Source organism: Chionomys nivalis, chromosome 9 (genome assembly GCF_950005125.1).
Source record: "Chionomys nivalis chromosome 9, mChiNiv1.1, whole genome shotgun sequence".
Classification (NCBI taxonomy): domain Eukaryota; kingdom Metazoa; phylum Chordata; class Mammalia; order Rodentia; family Cricetidae; genus Chionomys; species Chionomys nivalis.
In genome coordinates, this window is record NC_080094.1 from 52,220,184 (window position 1) to 52,241,068 (window position 20,885).

The 20,885-nt window shown below is 52.4% G+C and overlaps 1 protein-coding gene across 2 annotated transcripts; it reads left to right on the forward strand.

Moving 5' to 3' along the window:
- The first annotated feature begins 224 nt into the window (after positions 1–224).
- Shf (Src homology 2 domain containing F) lies at positions 225–20,678 on the forward strand. Of its 2 annotated transcripts, XM_057780442.1 has the most exons (7): positions 225–724; positions 9,018–9,159; positions 11,730–11,936; positions 13,367–13,507; positions 14,787–14,958; positions 15,085–15,204; positions 20,047–20,669. In XM_057780442.1, exons 1-7 carry the CDS (start codon positions 230–232, stop codon positions 20,231–20,233), a joined length of 1,464 nt encoding a protein of 487 aa, XP_057636425.1. In that variant the 5' UTR covers positions 225–229; the 3' UTR covers positions 20,234–20,669. The 2 variants fall into 2 exon arrangements, with proteins under 2 accessions (XP_057636425.1, XP_057636426.1); XM_057780443.1 differs by lacking the exon at positions 13,367–13,507 and having other exon boundaries at positions 20,047–20,678.
- Positions 20,679–20,885: the final 207 nt, after the last annotated feature.

A 20,885-nucleotide genomic window follows, 5' to 3' on the forward strand; every position in this document is an offset into this window, starting at 1 on the left:
CGCCCCACAGGAGCACGCGCAGCGACACGTGGAGTCTCCCTCGGCTCAGCAATCGCACCCCGCACCCCGCTGTCTCCCATCCACTTCTCTCTAGTCTTCGGGTCCCCGTTAGACAGCGGGCCCCGCCCCTCTTGTCACTGCGAGCCCCGCCCCTCCCGCCGGCGCAACCCCGCCTCCTCTCGCCCCGCCCCCGCCGCCCGCGGTCTGCTCGCTCAGTTGGGAGGACCCCATGCTACTGAGCGGAGCTCCTCCTCCGGGCTCCGGCCCCGGGCCGCGGGCGCAGGGCAGCGCCGGGGGCGGCCCCGGGGGATCTCGCCGCGGGGCTGGGGGTGCGGGGACTGGCCCGGGAGGGGGCGGCAGCGGCGGAGTCGCAAAGTGGCTGCGGGAACACCTTGGCTTTCGTGGGGGCAGCGGCGGAGGGGGCGCCAAGCCCGCCCCCCCAGAGCCCGACTACCGCCCCCCAGCGCCCTGCCCGGCCGCGCCCCCTGCGCCGCCCCCGGACATCCTGGCCGCCTACAGGCTGCAGCGTGACCGCGACTTTGAGGACCCCTACTCCGGGAGCTCGTCCGTGTCTGCCGCCCTTTCCACCCCCGCCGCCCCTGGCCCCACTCCGCCCCCGCGCCACGGCTCACCCCCGCACCGCCTCATTCGAGTCGAAACCCCCGGCCCCCCAGCGCCCCCTCCGGAGGAGCGGATCTCCGGACCCCATGCCAGCAGCGACAGGGTGAGTGGCGCGCGGGCGTACCCCAGGAGGGGTGGTGGTCTGAGGTCTGGCGATTTGGAGAGGGACAAAGGTAGCTTGGTGCCCAGCGTTTAGCTGTCAGTATTTCTGGTTAAAATCTGGGGGCTCAGATTTTAACCCCTTTGTTAGATTCTCCACCGACTAATTTGAGTCCCCAAACTGCCCTGTTTCCTGTTAGAGCCCCAGGACTGGTGACTTCCTCCCTCATGGGTACTCCAAGCTTTGCAGCCTCTCCACTGTGATCCTGGAGCCCCTTTTTCTAACGGACATTGAGAAGCACCCCACCTCCCTTTTGCAGGTTTATGGCCTTTGTGCCCTCTGTGGAGCAGCAGCTTCTCTGCCCTTTGATCTCTGACTCTTTCCCCCAAGGCGGAACCGGCACAAAGCTTTCCCCTCCTCTCTCTCCTTTCTTCTTCCTCCCACCCTGTCCTGGAGTCCAGGCATGCTCGCAGTCTGAAGCCCCAGAAGGGAGCTGAAAAGTGAGATTTCTTATGTGAAGACAGCAAGTGCTGGTCTTTGCCTTTCCGGATGAGGTTAGAGGGGTGAGCTGTTACGATGGGCATTGTGCAGCTCTTGCCGAAGAAACTCAGCCTCGGGGTGCAGGCACCCTCCTTCAGTTCCCCCCAGTATGAGGATGCTTGGTGGACAGGACCTGTTGCCCAGTAGGGCTGAGCAGCTAAGTCCTTTGGCCATCTCCCCTTGGCTTCCCTCTTCCCCGGTCCATTCTGAGGGAGGCTGGAGCTTCTCTTGGAGCTGCAGACTCAGGGGAAAAGAGTTTGTTTCCCAGGATACCTGCCTTCTTTCTTAATTCCACTTTTATCCTATCCTGCAAGATAGACAGCCGTCTGTAGTTCCCCAGCCCGAAATTGGAAGATGATAACTGAGCCACCCCCAGCTCTGTTGTCCTCCACATGTCTGAGAGCTAGTCTCTCCGGGGCATATTCACCTCTCCTCAGCAGAGAAGATTTTTATCTGATTAGAGAACAGTTAATGTCTGAATCCTCAGGTTTCAGAACTAGGGTTTCCAGCCAAGAGAGTACTGTCCAGTAAGGCTTCCTGGATAAGAGAGATATGTCAAGAGCCCCAGATGTATGACTCATACCCCCCAGTCGTCGTCGTTCCCCCCCCCCCCCCCGAGTTCTTTCTGTAGAGCATGGCTGCTCATCCTGACCCAGCATCCTAAGATGTAAAAGCAAAGTTCAAGGGCACTTCTCCCAGGCTGTTCTGTCTCTTCCCAAATTACCCCTGCTGCTGTATGGTGTGATGGTGGCGTGGCAATGAAGTAGGGGGGAATAGCTAGGCCTTGTCCTCCCCACTGACCAGTTAGTCTTCTCCTGTTTGGCCACTGGCTGCTGGCCCATGGCCTAAGCTGTCCTTGGCTATTTTCCTCCCTGTAGTGGCTTAGAATGACCTAGCAGGCTGCCCACTAGACTGTGGGTTCTTCCAGGAAAGATCTGCTTTTTTTCTTCATTTCTCTGTCTCTGAAGTATCTAACAAAATGTCCTGAAATGGTGTCTGTCCATTCTCAGGGTGGCCTAAGTGTCAGGAACTTCCAAGACACAGTTCTTCCACTTTCTTCCAGAAACCTCCAAGGTAGCCATAGCCACACATACAGACCCTTAGAGCCTTCTAGTCAAGACCATCCAGGCTTCAGTTGGGTCGGCTCTGATCTGTGGGTTGTTCAGACCTGGAGAAGGGGGCACACACACAAGAGGTGTCTGATTCTCTTGTCAGCCAGCCACAGAGACCGGAATGAAATCCAACAGGCTCTCCCAGGAGCCACACAATCTGTGCTTTCTTTGGTGGGTGTGATAAAGGGATCAAGGATGTGCCACCTGAGCTGTCCCAGGGGCTGACCTAGGGCTTGTCGTTATTCAGAGAACAATCAACTCCCCACCATCTAGGAACAAACCTTGAGAGATCTGAGTCTTCCCCGGGAAAGGCTAGGCACAACAAGGTGCCTGAGCTCTTAACCTAAACCAGGTCATCAGACACCCCAGGGCACATGCACAGTGCCACCCCTGGCCCTCGCTCCCACTGAGCTGCTGTTTCCAGATGGTATGGTTGCTTCCTTCCTCTTCTCAGCCCTGCAGAGCTCCTTGGCTGGCAGACAGAGGCGCCAGAATGCACCGAGAGGGGCTGTATCCTGAGACTGAATGAGATGGGTAGAGGCGCTTCTATGCTAGGCTGGAGAAGCCAAGGAGCTCACAGCATGAGGCGGCAAAGAGGGAATGGGGATCTGGACAGGGTCCTGAGGTCCTATGCAGGGCTCTCTGGCTGCCAGCCCACCCTGAAACCCACTGGTATAATTGGCAGAGGCACAGAGCTGACCATCTGGCCAGGCCTAGCAGGGCAGGTGTGGGAACAGCAAGATCGACACCCTGCAACCGGCAGCCAGGGCATGGCCAGATGGCCCCCAGAAGATCCCCCTCTGGTGCTGGGCCCTCGTCCCACCTCCAGGCTTTGCTCTGGCAGAAGGACCAGCGTGTTGGGCCTCCTCTTCATTCGTTCTCTATTCTCCCAGCTTCAGCAGGAGAAACGCGATCTAACTGGGGAAAAGGGATGGGGCTGTGATTGAATGAAGGCTGGGTTGCCTATCAAGATCTGCTGTTGTCCGCTGTGATGCCAATAACGGGTGAGATGGCCAATGAAATGGGTGCCCATATTGAAACCAGGCCTCATATTCCTAATCCATGGGCAAGACCCTAGGGCTCTTGAGTACCCGGAAATTGTTTGTAGATATTTCTCACTTTTACGGGGAAAGACTCATAGCTCTCAAAATTTTTACAGGAGTTTTTAAGCCCCTCAAAATAGTATTGAAAACTTTTAAAAAGATTTCATTAACAATTTAAAAAATATGTATATATGTTCATGTGTATTTGTTTATGGCTTTGTGTATACAAATGCAGGGCCCTTGGAGGCCAGAAGAGGGCATCGGATCTCTGGGGAACTGTAGGTACAGGAGGTTGTGAGTGAACAGATGTGGATGCTGAGAACCAAACCCAGGTTCTTTCCAAGAGGAGAGTGTGTCTTTAACTACTGCACTGTATCTGTAGCCCTATACTGAGAACCTTTTTAAAAATATAAACATGTGTGCTCACACACATGGGAATGTCAGAGGAATTTCTGGGAGTCCATTCTCTCCTTCTACCTTGTGGGTCACAGGGATCAAACTGAGATAGGTTTGGTGGCAGGAGCCTTTACTCCCTGGGCCTGTTTACTAGCCCCAGTATTGAGGACTTTTAATAACGAATGTATGTTGCGGATGTCCATAGGCTAGGGTCATCCAGGCCTCTTCTAGAGAGGAGAGGACAAGCAGGAAGAGTAAAGTGAGGCCGGAGGTATCTGTATTCCGTCAGGGCATTCCTGTCCTGATGTTAGCGTAGGACCACTCTCAGCCAGAGTTCATCGAGTGTAGTGTATGTGTCCTTATGTGACACTGGCCTGGGTGCTGAGAAGGACACCTGTTCCTTGTTGTTGTTTTTTCTTTTGAGGTTTTTCTCTTTTGTTTTTTTCCCCATAAGCTTGCCTTCCCATGCCTTCACAGAGTGTGGGAGTCTGGTCACCTTATCTCGTGCTTTTTCTGTGTTGGAGATAAAGGGGGAAAGTCGTGGCAGAGGGAGGAGTCCAGGGGAGGGACTTCTGTGGCCCAGTTAGACCAGCCCTGGGCTGCTTGTCTGTGTTATCACTGGCGTGTCAGGGACGGCTGGCGAATGCGGCTGCTGATGGACCGTGGGGTTGGTCTGTGGCACCAGATGTCTAGGGGATGGCGTGGCCAGGGAGTGACTTGGTCAGCATCTTAGCCCTTGCACCCTACCCTGCCTTTGAGAGCTGGCAACAGCCGAGCAGTTGCTTGTGGATGGGGAAAGAAAGCTGCCTAAGCTAAGCCAGTCCTGACAGGGGCCGAGTCTTTCGAGGGTGCCTCCTGCATATTCTACTTGTCCTCATTCCAGAGCCAGCATGACACTGTGTAAGAGCAAAGATGGGGCCCGACTCCTGCATGCTCTGGGCTCAGAACACCTCCAGGTGCTTCGCTTTCCTAGAATTTTGTGTCTATGAGTATGAGCTCCTGGGGGACCCCCCCAAATTGATCTCTTTGTCCTTAATACAGTAACTGGCATTTGCTGAGCATATGTCTTGTGCCTGGTGCCATTTTCCAGCACCTAAATTGTACTGGACCAGTCAGTATTTATAGCAGCCTTATTATAAGAAAGAATCTGTCTCTGGGTCGTACGTAGGGAACCGAAGTACAGGGATGTTGAGTCCCACTTGCAGGGCTTCTCAACCAACAAGACCTGAAGTTTAGAACGCAGCGGGACTCTGGACCGAGCCCCACGCCTGGGCCTTCAGCACCTGCTACCCGTACCCAGCAGAGAGGTGGTATTCCTGCAGCATTTGCTAACTAGCAATGTGAGACTCTTAGAGAAGGGATGATGTAGTTCAGGGCTGAAGTCACTGTTTCCCCGGGACTAGGGTCTAGCCCTGGGGGGACTGTCCTGAAGTGAACACAGACATGACATACCCCCCGGGGCCTTACAGGGTTGATGGTGTCAGCCACATGTCTGTGGTGCTTGAGTGTTTTGTATGAGTAGAAAGGGGGAAATGACCCCTGTGCTTTATGCTGGCATTTCCCAGGCGTGTACAATAGGAGAAGGTATCAGAGTAAGTGGGGGCAGTAGGGACAGATGTTTGACCTCAGAGAAGTAAGTCGTGTACTGTTAACCACACTGATCAGCTCATAGGTGTTCAGTGACGTAAATACGTTGGGGAGATACCAAAACAGGCAAGTGTTTTTGTTTGTTTGTTTCTCCGTTGCAAAAGACTGAACTGGTGATGGGGGGTGTCTTATAATGCTAAGCAAATGGCTCTTGTCATTGAGCTATGTCCCCAGCCCCTAAACTAAAATATAAACCAAAAATGTGGAAATGCCCGTGAAAAGGGCACTAAATGTAAGCTTGAAGCCATGGAAGAAATAAGCAATGAGAGAGTTTGGGAACTCTGAAGTCCCCAGAGTACTTGTTCTGCAACCCCCGGAACCCATGGGGAGGTCCAGCTGCGGAATGGGAGATGGCAGCCGAGTAGGCCTGTTAGCTACCTTGGGAGAGGTGTGGGCAGGAAGGAGATGGAAAAGCTCACAGCTGCTCTGGGAGGGCCTCTACCCAGTTGAAAAGACAAATGGTAGGGTCCTAGGGACAGCCTATGGGATGGCAGCAGAGAGCAGGGAGTGACACAGAGCCCTTTGAGTAGCACCTGTTTACCTCCTCGCTGAGAAGTGGTTCAGCATTTCAGTGGCATGCAGGCCAGGACAGAGGCTGTGTGCTTCAATTTCACCTTTGTGTCAGGCGCCTTTCCAGTGCCCCACCTGGCAGTTCCTCCCATCTGCCCTTGAGCCAGAGGCTTTGATCCCTATTCTGAAGTAGACTCTCCAGTGTGCCTGATCCTCCCCCTGCCACTGGTCACGCAGGCCACTCAAAGATCAGAACGATTGGGGTGGGGGGTGGCATATTGGTGTCACTTCTAGGATAGAAGCCTATGAAGGTGCTCTAGTAAATATGAATTCAGTATCTACTGTGTACTGAGGCCTGGGATGGGTAGTGGGCAGAATGGTGGGCAAAATATCAGAGGGGTTCAGGGGCCACAAACAACAAACCATCGTAGGCCACACATAGTCCACAGGGACAGCTTTTCTGTAAGCAGTTTATCCCCCTGTAGACACAGAGGCACCGGGCAAGCAGGCCTGGGCTCTGACTGGAGTTTTCTGTGCCCAGAGTGGGTACCAGTCCTGCCAGCCTTCCCAGCTGGTGACTCTGCTGCCATTCCTGTTCTGGGCTTCGTGGGTAGCCCTCTGGATGCTCCAGCCCAGGGTGGGGGTCGGGGCTTCCCGGAACAGGGTGTGGAGCCAGGAGTGGAACAGAGGAGCCATTGAGCTGCCACCTGCTTGCCCACAGGCACTGTCAGCTGGCACTGGGGAGGCGCACACCAGCCTGGGAGGGGTCAGGACTCCGGGGAGAAGCAACTGTGTGTAATTCTAACCGGGCTTGCAGAGGGGAGGCCTGGAAGGACTCTGAAGTGGGGCCCCAGGAAGGGTGTGGAGGGCTTGACCTCACGGCGAAGCTTGATAGGACCCAGTTTAGAGAGACTTGGTCCTCTATTTTGATCATACTTTATCTAGGTTCATGTCTTCTCCCTCTTCGAAATTAGGGAAGAGTGCTTCCATCCCTCCCTCTCATCTTATCAGATGGATTTAATATGATTTCCTGAGAGCTTTCAGTTCTGGGGTGTTCAGTTGCAAATGTGGGTCCTGCCCTCTGGAAGTGCCCTGTCTGTCTGAAGATATCCAGTAAAATAAGCATTTGGCACACAGAGCGGTCAGCCCTGGAAAGGAGGTACCTCACAGGCCTGGAGAAGCATGGGAGAGCCTTCTGAGAAAAGTGAGTCAGGATTGGCCAGAATAGGAAGGTGTTGCAGGCAGGGAGGAAACCATTGGATAAAATGACCATAATGCTTTCAGAGCTGTGCTCCAAAGACGAACGTGGAACCTTGAACGTTTTCCTCAGAACACTGGAGGTCTGCGTATTGTAAGGTTTAAGGAGAATGTGTCAGGTGATGCAGACGTTTGTTGAGCAGCCGCCACACAGGTGCTGATGCTGTATGCTGACTGGCAGAGTCGCCAGCAGTGAGCAGTGGGAAATCCTGTCGGTGCCACTGGCCTGGGAGAGAAAAGCCGGGGGCCGTGTGGTGGGTTCAAACAGACTGCTCTGCATCCTGGAGAAAGGAGGACATAAGGGTTAAGGCAATGGTGGTGATACAATAGAAAGATTTTTCTAGGGCCTCTTGGTTGCTTATTGGAGCTAGAGACAAAAAAAAAAGTAAGAGTTGTAGGCTAGCAGATGGCTTGGAGTACTGACGGGTTGGTGTGACCTACTCCAAGCAGGCAGGTATGAAAGGAAGTGTTGGAGTTGAGGGCCAGACTGAAACAAGGTAGTAATAAAGACTTAAGAATAAGAGAGAAGCAGCCATTGGGACAACCTCAGAAACCTGTAGGTGGGCCAGATGGGGTCAGAGAAACAGCCAGAGGAACATGAGGTAGGGTTGGTTCTTCCATCTCCTCCTTCCGGGGGTCCCCATTCCCAGGTCCTTTCACCGAAGGCAGGGTGCCCCCCTGCTCAGCGGCTCTCACAGCTCTGATCCAGCTCAGGTCTGAAGTCCAGGCTTCAGTTTGTGAAATGCAGGAGTGGCCTCTCCCTTTGCCCCTTCTGATGTCACCTGCCTGTAACCCAGTGAGTGGCACAGTGCTCCAGGGTCTGGCTTGGTGAGTCCTACCTTCTCCTGCCCAGTTTGGAGAGAAACTCCATTGTCCTCAGCCCTATCCTGCCCTGAGTGTCTCAGGTTCATCCACTTTCACTGGGAGATTGATGGCTGACCACTGTATGTGACAGCGATGGGCAGCTGGGGAAATGGGAAGCTAAGACTGGCTTCTGTAGCCTGGTCTCTGGGAACTCAGGGGTTCGGTAGTGTCCCAGGGTGCCCCCAGGAGCCTGAGAAGACCACTGATTATAGGTTGATAGCCCTGTGCACAAACAGCAAGAGTTCCAAATTTGATTTTTCCATTAAACAGAATGGTTTGGGGGTGTGTTCCCTACCTACCTATTCTCCAGTTTCTTCAGAGAGAGTGTGAGATACGCACATGATAAGGACGTGATAAGGATCAAACAACAGAATGGTGGCAAAGTGATGTCTCTGCTTTCTTTCCTTGATTTGTTTTGTTTTGTTTTGTTTGAGACAGGGTCTTTTACTTAACTCTGGCTGGCTTGGTATTCACTACGTAGGCCAGGGTGGCCTCAAACTCCCAGAGTTCCACCTGCCTCTGCCTTCCGAGTGCTGGGATTACAGGCTCATGCTGCACTGTCTACTTGCTTCATAGTCACTGATTGTTTCTCCATTGAGCATCTGAAGAGTGGCAGACCCCACTGCACTAACCTCTGCTGCCTCGCTGCTCTGCCCTTCCCGCTCTTTTTGCAACCAGTTGTCCCAGCGACACATTTGTAACCAGTGCTTTTGAGTCCTCTCTGTTGAGCCACTGTGTGTATAGGGTGTTGTCGAGCTTGGATCCTAAGATAAACTCCTAAGATTCAGTCACTGCCTGCTCCCTGTTTAGCCTAGGAGATGACCACAAGGCAGAAAATTAGCAGTAAAGAAAGAAGCCCCGTCTCTACCTGGGGAGCAGAGCAGCCTGCCCTTATCTGAGCCTCCTTTTCTCTGCCGACTCCCATAGTTGGCAATCCTAGAAGACTATGCAGACCCGTTTGATGTTCAGGACACTGCCGAAGGCTCAGGAGGAACTTCAGTTGTTCCAGAGAAGGTCCCTGAAAATGATGGCTACATGGAGCCTTATGAAGCCCAAAAGATGATGGCTGGTAAGTGCTGGGGACGAGGGAGATGCTCCCCGAGGCCTTGACTCTCCAATACAAATGTAAGGACTGGTCCTGTGGTCCCTGGAAAATAGGGAGAAAGGTCCTGCCAGGTCCTCAGGAATGTGGCCAGGACCTTCAGGACAGTCATTTTGGAAGAGAAGGTATACGGTGTGACACCCGAGGCCATAGAAAAGGCCTTGAGAGCAAAGGTCCAGTAGAAGCACTGGAGAGAGGAGAAACAGGGTGATGGTATAGAATCAAGTCAGACCTCCCCAAAGGAGTCAGTTAGCGGCCTTTGGAAGTGTGATGCATCTGAACTGACATTATCAAAGAGAAACACTAACGGCAGTTGAAAATGTCCTTGCATTAGCTGTCAGGGTGTGGAGCAAGTATCCCAGAGTTGGAGAAGAAAGAATTGAGTCAGGCTCGCCCTTAGGGAACAGAGGCCAAGGGATGACCCCGGGAAAGAGTCAGAGACGGGGTGATCAGAGGACGAGGGTGGGCCAATAGAAGTGCTGGTTCGGGAGACCAAGAAGAATGCAGAGGTTGAAGTGACGAGCTTGGATTTGTGCCAAAAGAAAGAAGCAGGATTATCGTGGCATTTAAGGGGAGTTCCAAGGCCGTGGATACAGAATGGAATAGGAGAGCCTATCGTAAAGCTGAATTAGCAAGCTCTTTCAGAAATGGTTGGGTTTGTTGCTTCCTGATGTTGTGTGGTTTTGGTTGTTCTTATGAGACATGGTGTCACTACGTAGTCCAAGCTGGCCTGGAACTTCTTGTGTAGCCCAGGCTGGCCTCGGATTTACTGCAATCCTTCTGTCCTCACCTCCCAAGTGCTGCAATTACAGGCATGAGCCACCATGCCCTGCCCAGTTGTTTGGGTTCTGAGGAGCCAGTAACTAAAAAATTCTTTCTTCTTCTCCTTGGAAGAAATAATTAAGAAATAAGATTAATGAAAGAGCTAATGGAGATTAATATGTCAGTTTTATTAATGATAAAGTGAATCAGAGAACATAACTTAGTGATATTTGCACAATGGGTTTCTTGTACTTTTCAAGAGAGTCAAACTTGACCACTCAGGGCTTGGTGGCACAGGGTAGTTGTGGCCTCTGCACAGGGGCATGCTTCTCAATGCATGGACAGAAAAGGACTGGGATTACTGTGTCTGCAAGAAGGCAGAGCTGACCAATCAGATGAGCTGCCCTGCCCTCCTCCTTGTTAGCGATGGGTGAAGGGACAGAGTCTCACCCCAGGATGTTTATTTTAGTGAACCCTGGAAACCCAAGCCCGAAAAGTGGAGGTTTGTCCAAGAAAAAGTCTAGATATGGAGAGGTGAAGTTGAAAGTCATGAGGTGCAGATGAGATTTCAGCCGGAGAGATGGCGCAGTGGTTAAGCGCACAGATTGCTCTTGCACCCATTATCTGGTGACTCACAACATCTGTGACTCCAACTCCAGGGGACACAACACCTCCCTGTGACCACCTCTTATTTGCACAAACCTGCATCCAGGCAGACATGTACACGTGCTTAAAAACAAAGCAAATCTAAAAAAAGCAAAGAATGCAGTAGGGTCAGGCCCAACAGAACATTGTAGTGACCAGAAACAGAGGAAGTAAAAGCGCTACCCTGTTTAGGTCTGAGAGAAGATGGCCTGAGCCATGCCACAAGTGTCCTGGAATTATAAATGAAAGTGCTCAAGTGTGCATTTTTCTTTCGGAGCATTGGGGCCAGGGGGAAGGAGATGACACTGGGCATTGAACCTGGAGCTCATGCATGCTAAGCAAGTGTTCTACCACTGAGACTCAGTCCCAGTCCTAAAATACACATTTTTGTGGCAAGTTAGCTCTGGGGCTTTTTATATTATTATTATTATTATTATTATTATTATTATTATTATTATTATTATTATTCTGGGTCAGTGATCCCAGAAAGATTTCCTAAGCTCTGGAGAAGGTGGGGAGTCTGAAGGGAGCTGTTGTCAGAACCAGGCATTGTTAGCGGCTGTTCCAAGAGGACCAGAACTCCAGACACAGTGGTGCAGTAAGTCTGGGCAAACAGTTCAGAAGTCAAGGTAGGGAGAAGTGAGACCTGGGCTTGGGGACAGAGGCCAAGAGAGGATCCAGGAGAAAAGAGCAGCAGGAGGGAGAGAAGCCAGTGGATGGCACCGACCTGTCAAAGAGGAAACTTTAAGAAGAGAGGCCCGTGGTATATGAGCAACAGAGGATTTCCTGATTGCAGTTATTTCAATTAGAACAGAAGTGGAAATTAATGACTAAGTAAACGGAGCTGGGCACTAAGGAAGAGATGCACTAGGGGAGGACTGTGCCTCAGTTTCCTTCACATGCCCACTTCAGCTTCCCGGTTCTGGCTGGCCATCCTGGGATTCTTCTCCTATCTTCTACCTGCCACTTCCTCCCCTGGGTCTCATGCTTTGAGAGCCCTGGAAATGTTTCAAGGGTGCGGGACCAGGATTTGTGAAGGCTGAGTTCCCATAACGCCAGCGCATTGGCTCTGAACAAATACCGCCCGAGATGCTCAGGGTTGAGCTTACTACTCCTTTTTGCCCCGGCAGAGATCCGGGGTTCTAAGGAGACTGCAGCCCAGCCCCTACCTCTCTATGACACACCCTATGAACCAGAGGATGAGGGGGGCAGCCCAGAAGCTGAGGGGACTCCCTGGCCCAGGGAATCCCGCCTGCCGGAGGATGATGAGAGGCCTCCAGAAGAGTATGACCAGCCCTGGGAGTGGAAGAAGGAACGGATTTCCAAAGCCTTCGCTGGTGAGTCTTTCTGCCGAGGGAAGCTCTGCTGGGGCCTCTGAGCACTTCCCAGGCTCAGAATGGGAGGAGTGGACTCTGGGAGCCAAGCAAGATCTAGGAGTGGAGTTCTGGAGCAGGGTGATTGAGTTGTGTGTGTGGGGTTGGGACTTGGGCAGTGTGGATGCAGCGCCGTGTGTAGGGCATGGGTATGGGAAGAGAGAAGGAGCTCTCCTACATCTCGCCTCTTCGAGGCCAAGAGGGGATTTGGATAAAAATAAATTTTAATACAGAATTATGAGACTTGTGACATGTGTTAAATATATTTGAAAAGAGGGTATTTAACACTTGAAATGATGAAAATGGATATGTATGTACCATGGATTCTGGGGCTGTGTCTTCAGTGGTAGGCCCTGCTATGGCAAGGGTGTCTGGCTCCAAGGGCAGTTCTGGGCTACAGATGGAGGCTGTGAGGTTGCTAAATGAAGATCAGGTTTCTCCTGCCCCAACCACACCAATGTCCCAGGCCCAAGTCCACCATGGAAACGTGCATATTGGCAGTCTGAGATGGGTGGAGCAAGGGCCTGGAATTGGGAGACAGCCTGAATCTTGAGGGCTTAGATGCCATTAAATTTCATTCCTGCTTCCATGCCCCTGCACACACACACACACATACACACACACACACAACCTCTCACACAGAGACAGCTCATCCTGCATCCAGCCCTCGGCTCCCCTCCCCACCCTGGCAGCCAGACTCGGAAACCACAGGTTTCTGCTTTGCTTCCTGTAAAGCACACACCCATCAAGGATGGGCCATTTATCTCCAGAGGTCTCCTTGGAGAATCAATACTGTTTGGATTGCTTAATGGGAAAATCTATGTTCATCATTAGGAAGCCTCGTTAGTGGTCCTGCAGCCGCTGGTGGCGTCACTCTTCTCAGGACTGGGAAGAGGAGAATTAGGTTTCAAAAAAATCATCTGCCCCAAGTCTGAGTGTTCCAGATACCCCGAGGCTTCGCGCCCTCCCCCAGGCTTTGCCCCTGTCTTGGGGTCTGCCAGTTCCCAGACTGGGGGTTAGGAAAGGAGACAAGGGGTGTCGGGAAAATGGGTGTGGTCCTGGGAAGTGTGGGCAGCTCCTGTGCCCATGTTTCCACTCTCCTGGTCTTCTTGCTCCCTGGAACTGGGTGGAAGATTAGGGCCGATGGAGCAAGATCCTGTGCCTTCCTGTTTGCCACTCAAGATCCCCACCTTTTCCTTACCAGGCAAGGCTGGTCTAGTACTGGCCCTGCCAGGCCCTCAGAATCCTGTTCTGCCTCCGGTGTTGCCTCTGCCTCTGCCCTCCTCCTTTCTAGGCTGTGTGTATCTTACCTCTGCATTTTGGTGTCTCAACGTCTGCCTCTCTCTGTCTCTGTCACTGTCTCTTTCTCTTCTCCCTTCTGCTGCTGGCTCCAGTTGACATAAAGGTCATCAAAGACCTACCTTGGCCTCCGCCTGTGGGACAGCTGGACAGCAGCCCCTCCCTGCCTGACGGGGACAGGGACATCTCCGGTCCAGCTTCACCCCTCCCAGAGCCCAGCCTGGAGGACAGCAGCGGTGGGTCCTTTGGGGACTTGTGTGGCCAGGGTGATAGGTCCTTTATCCTTTAGACCCTGTCTGTAGGTGTGGGTTGAAAGAGTTCCCCCTTTCCTGGAGAGAGAACAGAGGTGCCCATCCCTCCCTCCCTAGAGCTGTATGCCTGGTCTTTTAACAAAGGCACTTTCCTAGTAGGTTCTGCACCATGCCACAATTCACTATTGTCAGCTATAAGGAGGCGGAGACAGGAACACTGCCTTGAGTTTGAGGCCACACTGAGCTGCTACATGGTTCCAGGCCAGCCTGGGCTATAGAGTGTGGAACTCTGTCTAAATACAGAAGAAACCATTGTTTTTATAATTTAACTTCTCTTCAGGTGGAGCTTTGCCTGCTAAGGCAGGTGTTCGTGAGGTGTGGGGAAGTGCTGGCAACAGGAGATGCTCGCCTCTGGTGACTGTAGGGAAATAAGGCAGTCATTCATTCAAGAGCTAGAGGGAGAGCGAGCCTCGGTCGGTGGGGGGAGGGGCATCAACTTGTACATCCAGCTTTGCCCAGAATGAACACCCAAGGGTATGTGGGGTGGTGGTGTGTGTCCAGGCATCAGCCTCTGTTGTATACCATGCGCGAGACTTTGTAGATAGTTTGTAAGTGCAGGCGAGACGGTCACCTGTATATGTGTGCCTGTGGGCATGGGACCCACTGGGGGTCCCCTTGAGCTGATGCTCTCAGGCTGCCCTGCTCTGGAGATGCTAGACCCTGTGCTTCTACGGATGGGCGGGGGGGGGGGGGGAGCAATGGGCAGCGACCTTGGGTGGAGAGGGACCGGCAGTCTGGCGGCTTTGGACAGGATTAGCCTGTCAGGATGGCACCAAGGGGAATCAGATAATTGTTCTCGGATCAATAAGTCATTTCTACAGAATGGCTTGGCAAGGCGATTTGGGGAACGGTAATGAACTCTGAGGAGGAGAAAGAAACAATATTATCAACACTGAAGCCACCCTGAGGGGGGTGGAAGAGGAGAAGGCAGTCGGCGGAGGGAGAAAGCTTAAGTGGTTTCTCATGTTTTGTCCTCCCTCGCCTGCCAGTGTGGACTGGGAGACCCCAAGGGCCCTGCCATGGCTTAGCGACTGCTACACACACCCCCACCCCCATAGTGGCCCAGGATTCTGTGCAGACAGACCAGTGAGTGTGCCCTCCCAGAATATGCCTTTGACCCTTGTAGGGACTTGAAAGAAGTAAGCACTTGAGAGGGCTCTGCCTCTGAGGACCTCCGAGACCATGGTCAGTATGTTCCTTACAGCCCAGTTTGAAGGATCGGAGAAGAACTGCCTGTCGCCTGGCCGGGAGGAGAAGGGGCGGCTACCTCCCCGGCTTTCTGCTGGGAACCCCAAGTCAGCCAAGTCCCTAGGCGTGGAGCCCAGCAGCCCTCTGGGGGAGTGGACAGATCCAGCACTGCCTCTGGAAAACCAGGTGTGAGTGTCTGTGTCCACTGGGGACTCCCTCCCTATTCCTCCCCTCCTGCAAGGGACACCCAGAATGGGTGGGCCTGGATGGCAAGGAACCCAGCAGAGATGCCCCCCTTCCCCTCTCATCCTCAGCTGGTACCACGGGGCAATCAGCCGCACAGACGCCGAGAACCTTCTTCGGCTGTGCAAAGAGGCCAGCTACCTGGTGCGCAACAGTGAGACCAGCAAGAATGACTTCTCTCTCTCCCTCAAGTAAGTAAGGGTGGCCATGGGTCGAGGGCCCACTAGCCTGCCCCCAGACGATTCATTCTCTTCTGGTCCATCCAGGCTGGGAAGAACCATATGCCTTGTGAACTTCTGCTTGCTCCACCCCAGGCCCTGGGGAACCTGAAATGTCGGAGACTCCTTAGCCCCTGTACTTCAAGGAAAAAGCACTTGAAGCTTTCTGTCACTAGCTGTTCAACCTCTTGAGGCCTCTGTTTCTCTGATAAGATTGAGTAAGATCCATTTTATTGGGAAGGATTTAATAGCATTTGACTTAGTGTCTTACTTAGCACCTAGCATGTTCTTAAACACCACGCTAAGTGCTTAATAAATTATTGTCATCATTGTTAAACCCAAATATGTAGAAGCATTGACAAGGAGGAGCTTTACCTAAAGTAGTCAGCAGGATGAGGTGGGGGGCTAGGTCTTGGGAGGAGGGCAGACCTATTCCACTGAGAGAGGAACTCTCTGTGTGAGGGGCGAGGAAGAGGTGCCCGAGGTAGGGCCCTCCTTTTCCATCAGCTTGCAGTTCTATACAGCCCGAACTCAGACTCCCAGGCTCTCCAGTAGCAGGATGCCCAGCTCTTAGCAGCCAGGCATTCTGCCCAGGATAGCCTGCCATCCACATGAGGTGGCCAGCTCGCATAAGGTGTCCCACTCACCTCCCCCAGCACAGCAGGAGTATCTTCAGAACCGCACACTACAGTGTCCGGTGCATTCGATGCAGATACAGCTACACCTCGAACAAATGCACACATTTAAGATTATTCGTGTTCACTGAAAGGGATCAGAAAAAGTATCAAAGAGAAGAAAGTGGCCTCAGTTCTATCCTGGGCTTTGATAAAGCTGGCTGTGCAACCATAGACAAATCCGTGAACTTCTCTGGGCCTCAGACTCTCCCCTTGCTGAATGAGCTAATCTCGTGGGTTCTTCTAGCTCTCATATTCAGGAGCCCACAAGCTATAAAATCCAAAGAGGATGTTGGAAAAATTCATTTGTCAAAAGTCTGATTTACAGCAACTTTAGGTGGAGCACTGTTATTAAGATTATAATTGAAATTCTTGGCACGTACCACCTAGCATATATACCATGTCCAAATCAACTACCACTCTGCTGATAAATCTCTTTTTATACAGATGAAATAGATTCAAGGAGCTTTGTTACTTGCTCAAGGTCACCATCTAATAATTAAGTCTCCAAGCTGGGCATGTGGATAGTAACTTGTCTCAGTTACTCAGGAAGCTGAGGCACGATTTCGTGTACCCAGGATTTCCAGGCCAGCCTAGAAAAAACCAGGACCTAGCTCAGTCTGACCTCAGGAACCGTGCTGTTCAGTGACAGGGTTCCACCCCCACCAGGTTCCACGTGCCTGAAATCTGGTACTCTCCAGCTCAATGGGAGACACCGTCAAGATTTGGGTCTTTGCAGTGGAACTGGGCAGCTAGGGTGAGGGACTGCCTTAGTCTAGGGAGTAAAAAGGCAGGCCTGGATGCCTGCTCCTGCTCGGACTGATCTGGCCCCACAGGCTGTCTGCCAAGGTCTCGTTTGCATATAAATGGCTTCTCTGAAATACAATTATGGTTTCTCTTCTCTCCCTAATGGAAGGGCTTTCACTGGTAATTAAACAGCTTCCTCAAAAAGCCTTGCCCGCCCTGAGCCCTGTGGCCCAGCTGGTCCCACCCAAACCCCTGAGGGTCTGGCTGGGACCTTGCTGTGTCTTAATGGACCCTCAGACTAGTCCCTGGAGGTTGGACAACATAGACAGCCCCTCCTCCAGAGGTGGTAATGCACGCGGAGGCCACGGTACCTTTCTTAGCCAGTCTGTTCCTGGGGAAAATACCCTTTGCAGTCTGAGAATAGTCCTCGCAAGTGGATTGTGGGAAGGGTGAGAGAAGACAGGGCCCACGCTGCCTCCTACAGCACATGGGAGCTGCTGCTTACTGCCCTTCCTCCCCATTGTCCACAGATCTATGCTGGCCTCATACCCTTGGCTCCTTTCCTCAGGGCCTGTGTGGTCACTGCACATGAGACGGTATCTCAGACCTACAGACCCAAGCAGATTCCTAAGTAAGACTTCAGGAACCAGACCCCAAGAGGTGTGGACTGAGGCCCATTTTTCCCCACCCTTTTCTTCTCTTCAGTTTTCTTCTCAATTTCTTGTTTCCCAGTATAATAGGTCTGGTCAAAGGTGTTATTTTGTTGTTTTTCTGTGACAGGTAGATGAGACAAATGATGAGGTGTGCCAGCCCCGCCTCTGGTACAAGGATGTTAGAATGGAGGCAGCCTGTAGATGGGCTTTTTTTTGGGGGGGGGGGCAACTCACAAAAAACAACACAGAGACTTATTATGAAAGCCTGGTCTTAACTTAGGCTTGTTCCTAACTGGTTCCTATAACTTAAATTAACCCATATCTTTGAATCTACCTTCTTTTTTTAAAACTTTATTTTATGTGCACTGGTATGGAGCTGTCAGATGCCTGGACATGTGGCTGGATGCTGGGAATTGAACCCAGGTCCTCTGGAAGAACAGCCAGTGCTTTCAACCGCTGGGCTATCTCTCCAGCCCTTAGTCTGCATTCTTTTATATGGCTCGGTTACCTTACTCTGCACTGCCCATCCTGCTTCTTCCATGTCAAGCTGGCCACTCCACCTTCTTTTTCCCAGCATTCTCTCTCTGCCTGGAAGTCCTGTCTCTCCTGCCTAGCTATTGGCCGGTCAGTGTTTTAATGCACCAGTTATGACAACAGTGTATAAATATCCCATAATAGGCTCCTCACTGGTCCTGTTTCCCACACATAGGCCAGTAAGTTCTCTTCTTGCTCCTCTGGGCTCAGGGTGAGAGTAAGCAAATTAGGCTTCATTGCTCTACCAAACATACCTTACCCCGTGCCTGCGGGTAAGTTATAGACCCAGGGCTTGGCAAACCAGGCCTGCGGCAGTCTGGATAATTGTAGCTGAGTGCCTCACCCCTATACCTTCTAACATGGGGTGAGGGGGGCGGCATTTGAGAGCTGGCTGGAACTTTGCTCAGTGGGTCCCTGTCTGGAAGGCAGAGGGCTAGCTAATACTGATTTTCTGGGTTGTTCAGGGAGATGGAGAAGCAGCATTTTGGGGTACAGGTAAAAGAGATCCAGTGTTTTACTGTCATCCTCAACAGCTTAGATTCTACAAGAGTTCTGGGGATCTTAACTCAGGCCAAGCCAGAATTGGCGACTTCGATACCAAAACAGTTTCAGTACTAGCCAATTGATGAAGTAAAGTTGGGGGATTTTAGTTAAAGTTATTTCAGTATGTGATTTAAGCATGAGGAACAAAAGATATACTCAGAAGAAAAATAGGATATACTCAAGTGTGTGTACAGGCCTGAAGGGAGAGGGTGCGGCTCATATTCTTTTGCTTTGTCTTGTTTTTTACTATAATCGTATGTAGGATTTGGGCTGGGTCTGAAGTTACTGTCTTATCTTGGTGAACTCCTCATAGGATTAGTATCACTAAGGTAAAAGTTTAACCCACAGGAATATAGGAAGGTGGAATGTCTTTGCTGTAAACAGGGTTTGGGGAAATTTTTGGTTTATTCCCCCCTACAATTTTTAATCAAACCATAGGAAAAGGAACGACGCCTTCCCCAAGGGCTTACACATTCAGGCCTTAGGACCTACGGGCTCATTGCTACTTTAACATAACATTTCTTTTTTTTTTTTCTTTTTTTTTTTTTTTTTTTTTTTTTTTTTTTTTTTTGGTTTTTCGAGACAGGGTTTCTCTGTGGTTTTGGAGCCTGTCCTGGAACTAGCGCTGTAGACCAGGCTGGTCTCGAACTCACAGAGATCTGCCTGCCTCTGCCTCCCGAGTGCTGGGATTAAAGGCGTGCGCCACCACCGCCCGGCTTTAACATAACATTTCTATATTTGAAAGCAATGTTACTTCTGCGTCAGCTGCCTTTACAGCAGATATCAATTGTGTAAGAATTCTTGCTGCTTTGCTGGCAAGAGGCTTCAATCGGACTCCAGGGTGAGGGGCTCGCCTCTCCTCTCACCCCCTCCCCTACCCCCCCCCATCTGTGATCTTTCTCTCTAGCCTGCCTCACTCCCGCCAATGTTGCTCTAGGCCTACAGGGCTGGCTGGCTGAACCGAGATCCAAGTAGAGAAAGGGTGCCTCCGGGAGGCAGTTGAGAACTCTCAGAATGGGGGGGCTTCCCCATTAGTGTAGTTCCTCCCCACACTTAGCTCCAACAAATACTGGCTTGACTGCCCCACCTGCATTCTCTCCCTCCTGCCAGGGGCATCCCTCCCAGGTGCTGCCATGTAGCTCAAGAAAGCTGAGGGTTGAGGCTGGGCCTGTACTTCAGCTGGTAGAGTGCTTGCCTAGCACAGACGAAGCCCTGGGCTCAGTCCTCAGCACCCTATAAACTGGCACACACCTGTAATCAAGAAGTGGAAACAGGAGGATCAGAGGTTTGAGGTCCTTTTGATTATTTAGCAAATTTGAGGCTAACCTCACTTACCTGCGCCTGTCTTTAAAACCAACCACGGTAAGGTTGAGCTGGCCCCAATTGGCCACAGGCTGATGGACTGAGATCACAGAACTGGAGAGTGCTGGTCACTGCACTCCTCACCGGCACACACCCTGTACACTCACCACACACACATCCTTGGCACACCCAGTATTCTCACCACAAAGCCGGTGTGAGCTACCTACTCGGCCCCCCACCCCATCCGTATTCACCTCCCACTTGAAGCTGGCTTTGGAACCACATTTGCTGGGGGTGGGAGGAGGTGGAATTAGGGGGCTGGGAAGAACCCCTGGTCACCAGGATCTCTTCCTCTTCCCCAGGAGCAGTCAGGGCTTCATGCACATGAAGCTGTCCCGGACCAAGGAACACAAGTACGTGTTGGGCCAGAACAGCCCACCCTTCAGCAGCGTCCCTGAAATCGTGCACCACTACGCCAGCCGCAAGCTGCCCATAAAGGGGGCGGAACACATGTCCCTGCTCTACCCTGTGGCCATCCGGACTCTGTAGATGTGAGACCAGGGCACTATGATAGTGGAGCCAGCCTTTGCCACCTGCCCGAGGGCTGTGGTTCTTACCAAGGACATGATGTCACGAACCTGGCTTCCCCTTGTCCTACGACCTAGTAGGCGCTGAAGATTCCTTAATTTATTGTAAAGGGGAAGGAATCCTGGGCCTTGGAGTAAAGGGGCGGTGTGGGGCTGGGAACAGAGGAAAGCCTGAGGAGGAAGGAGGCTCCCGCGCCACCGTCCTCTGCCCCCTCCCCTCTCTCCATCCCTCAGCCCCGGTCCCCAGAGGGCCCTCCCGGGCCCCGGGCCAGAGGCTCGGCCAGGCACGGCCGCCGGCGCCGCCCAGGGGCTGACGGGAGGGGCGGGAGCGAGCGCAGACTGTTTATAAACCCGCGCCGGAGCCGCCGCCGGCCGCCTGCGAAAATCACTGTCGAAGCCTCGGCTCCTTCCTTTGAGCAAACATCAAAACGTGTCCCGTCGTTCCCGCCGGGCACGGGGCGTCCAGGCCGCGTCGCCCTCTCCATTGCTCCTCAGCGAGCCCAGCTTCCCGCCAGCAGCCGGCTATCCGGGAGGCGGGAGGCGGGGAGACAAAGAGGGAGGGCGGCTGCCACGCGGAAGGCGCGTCCCCCCTTGGGCCGTGGCGCTCGCTCAGC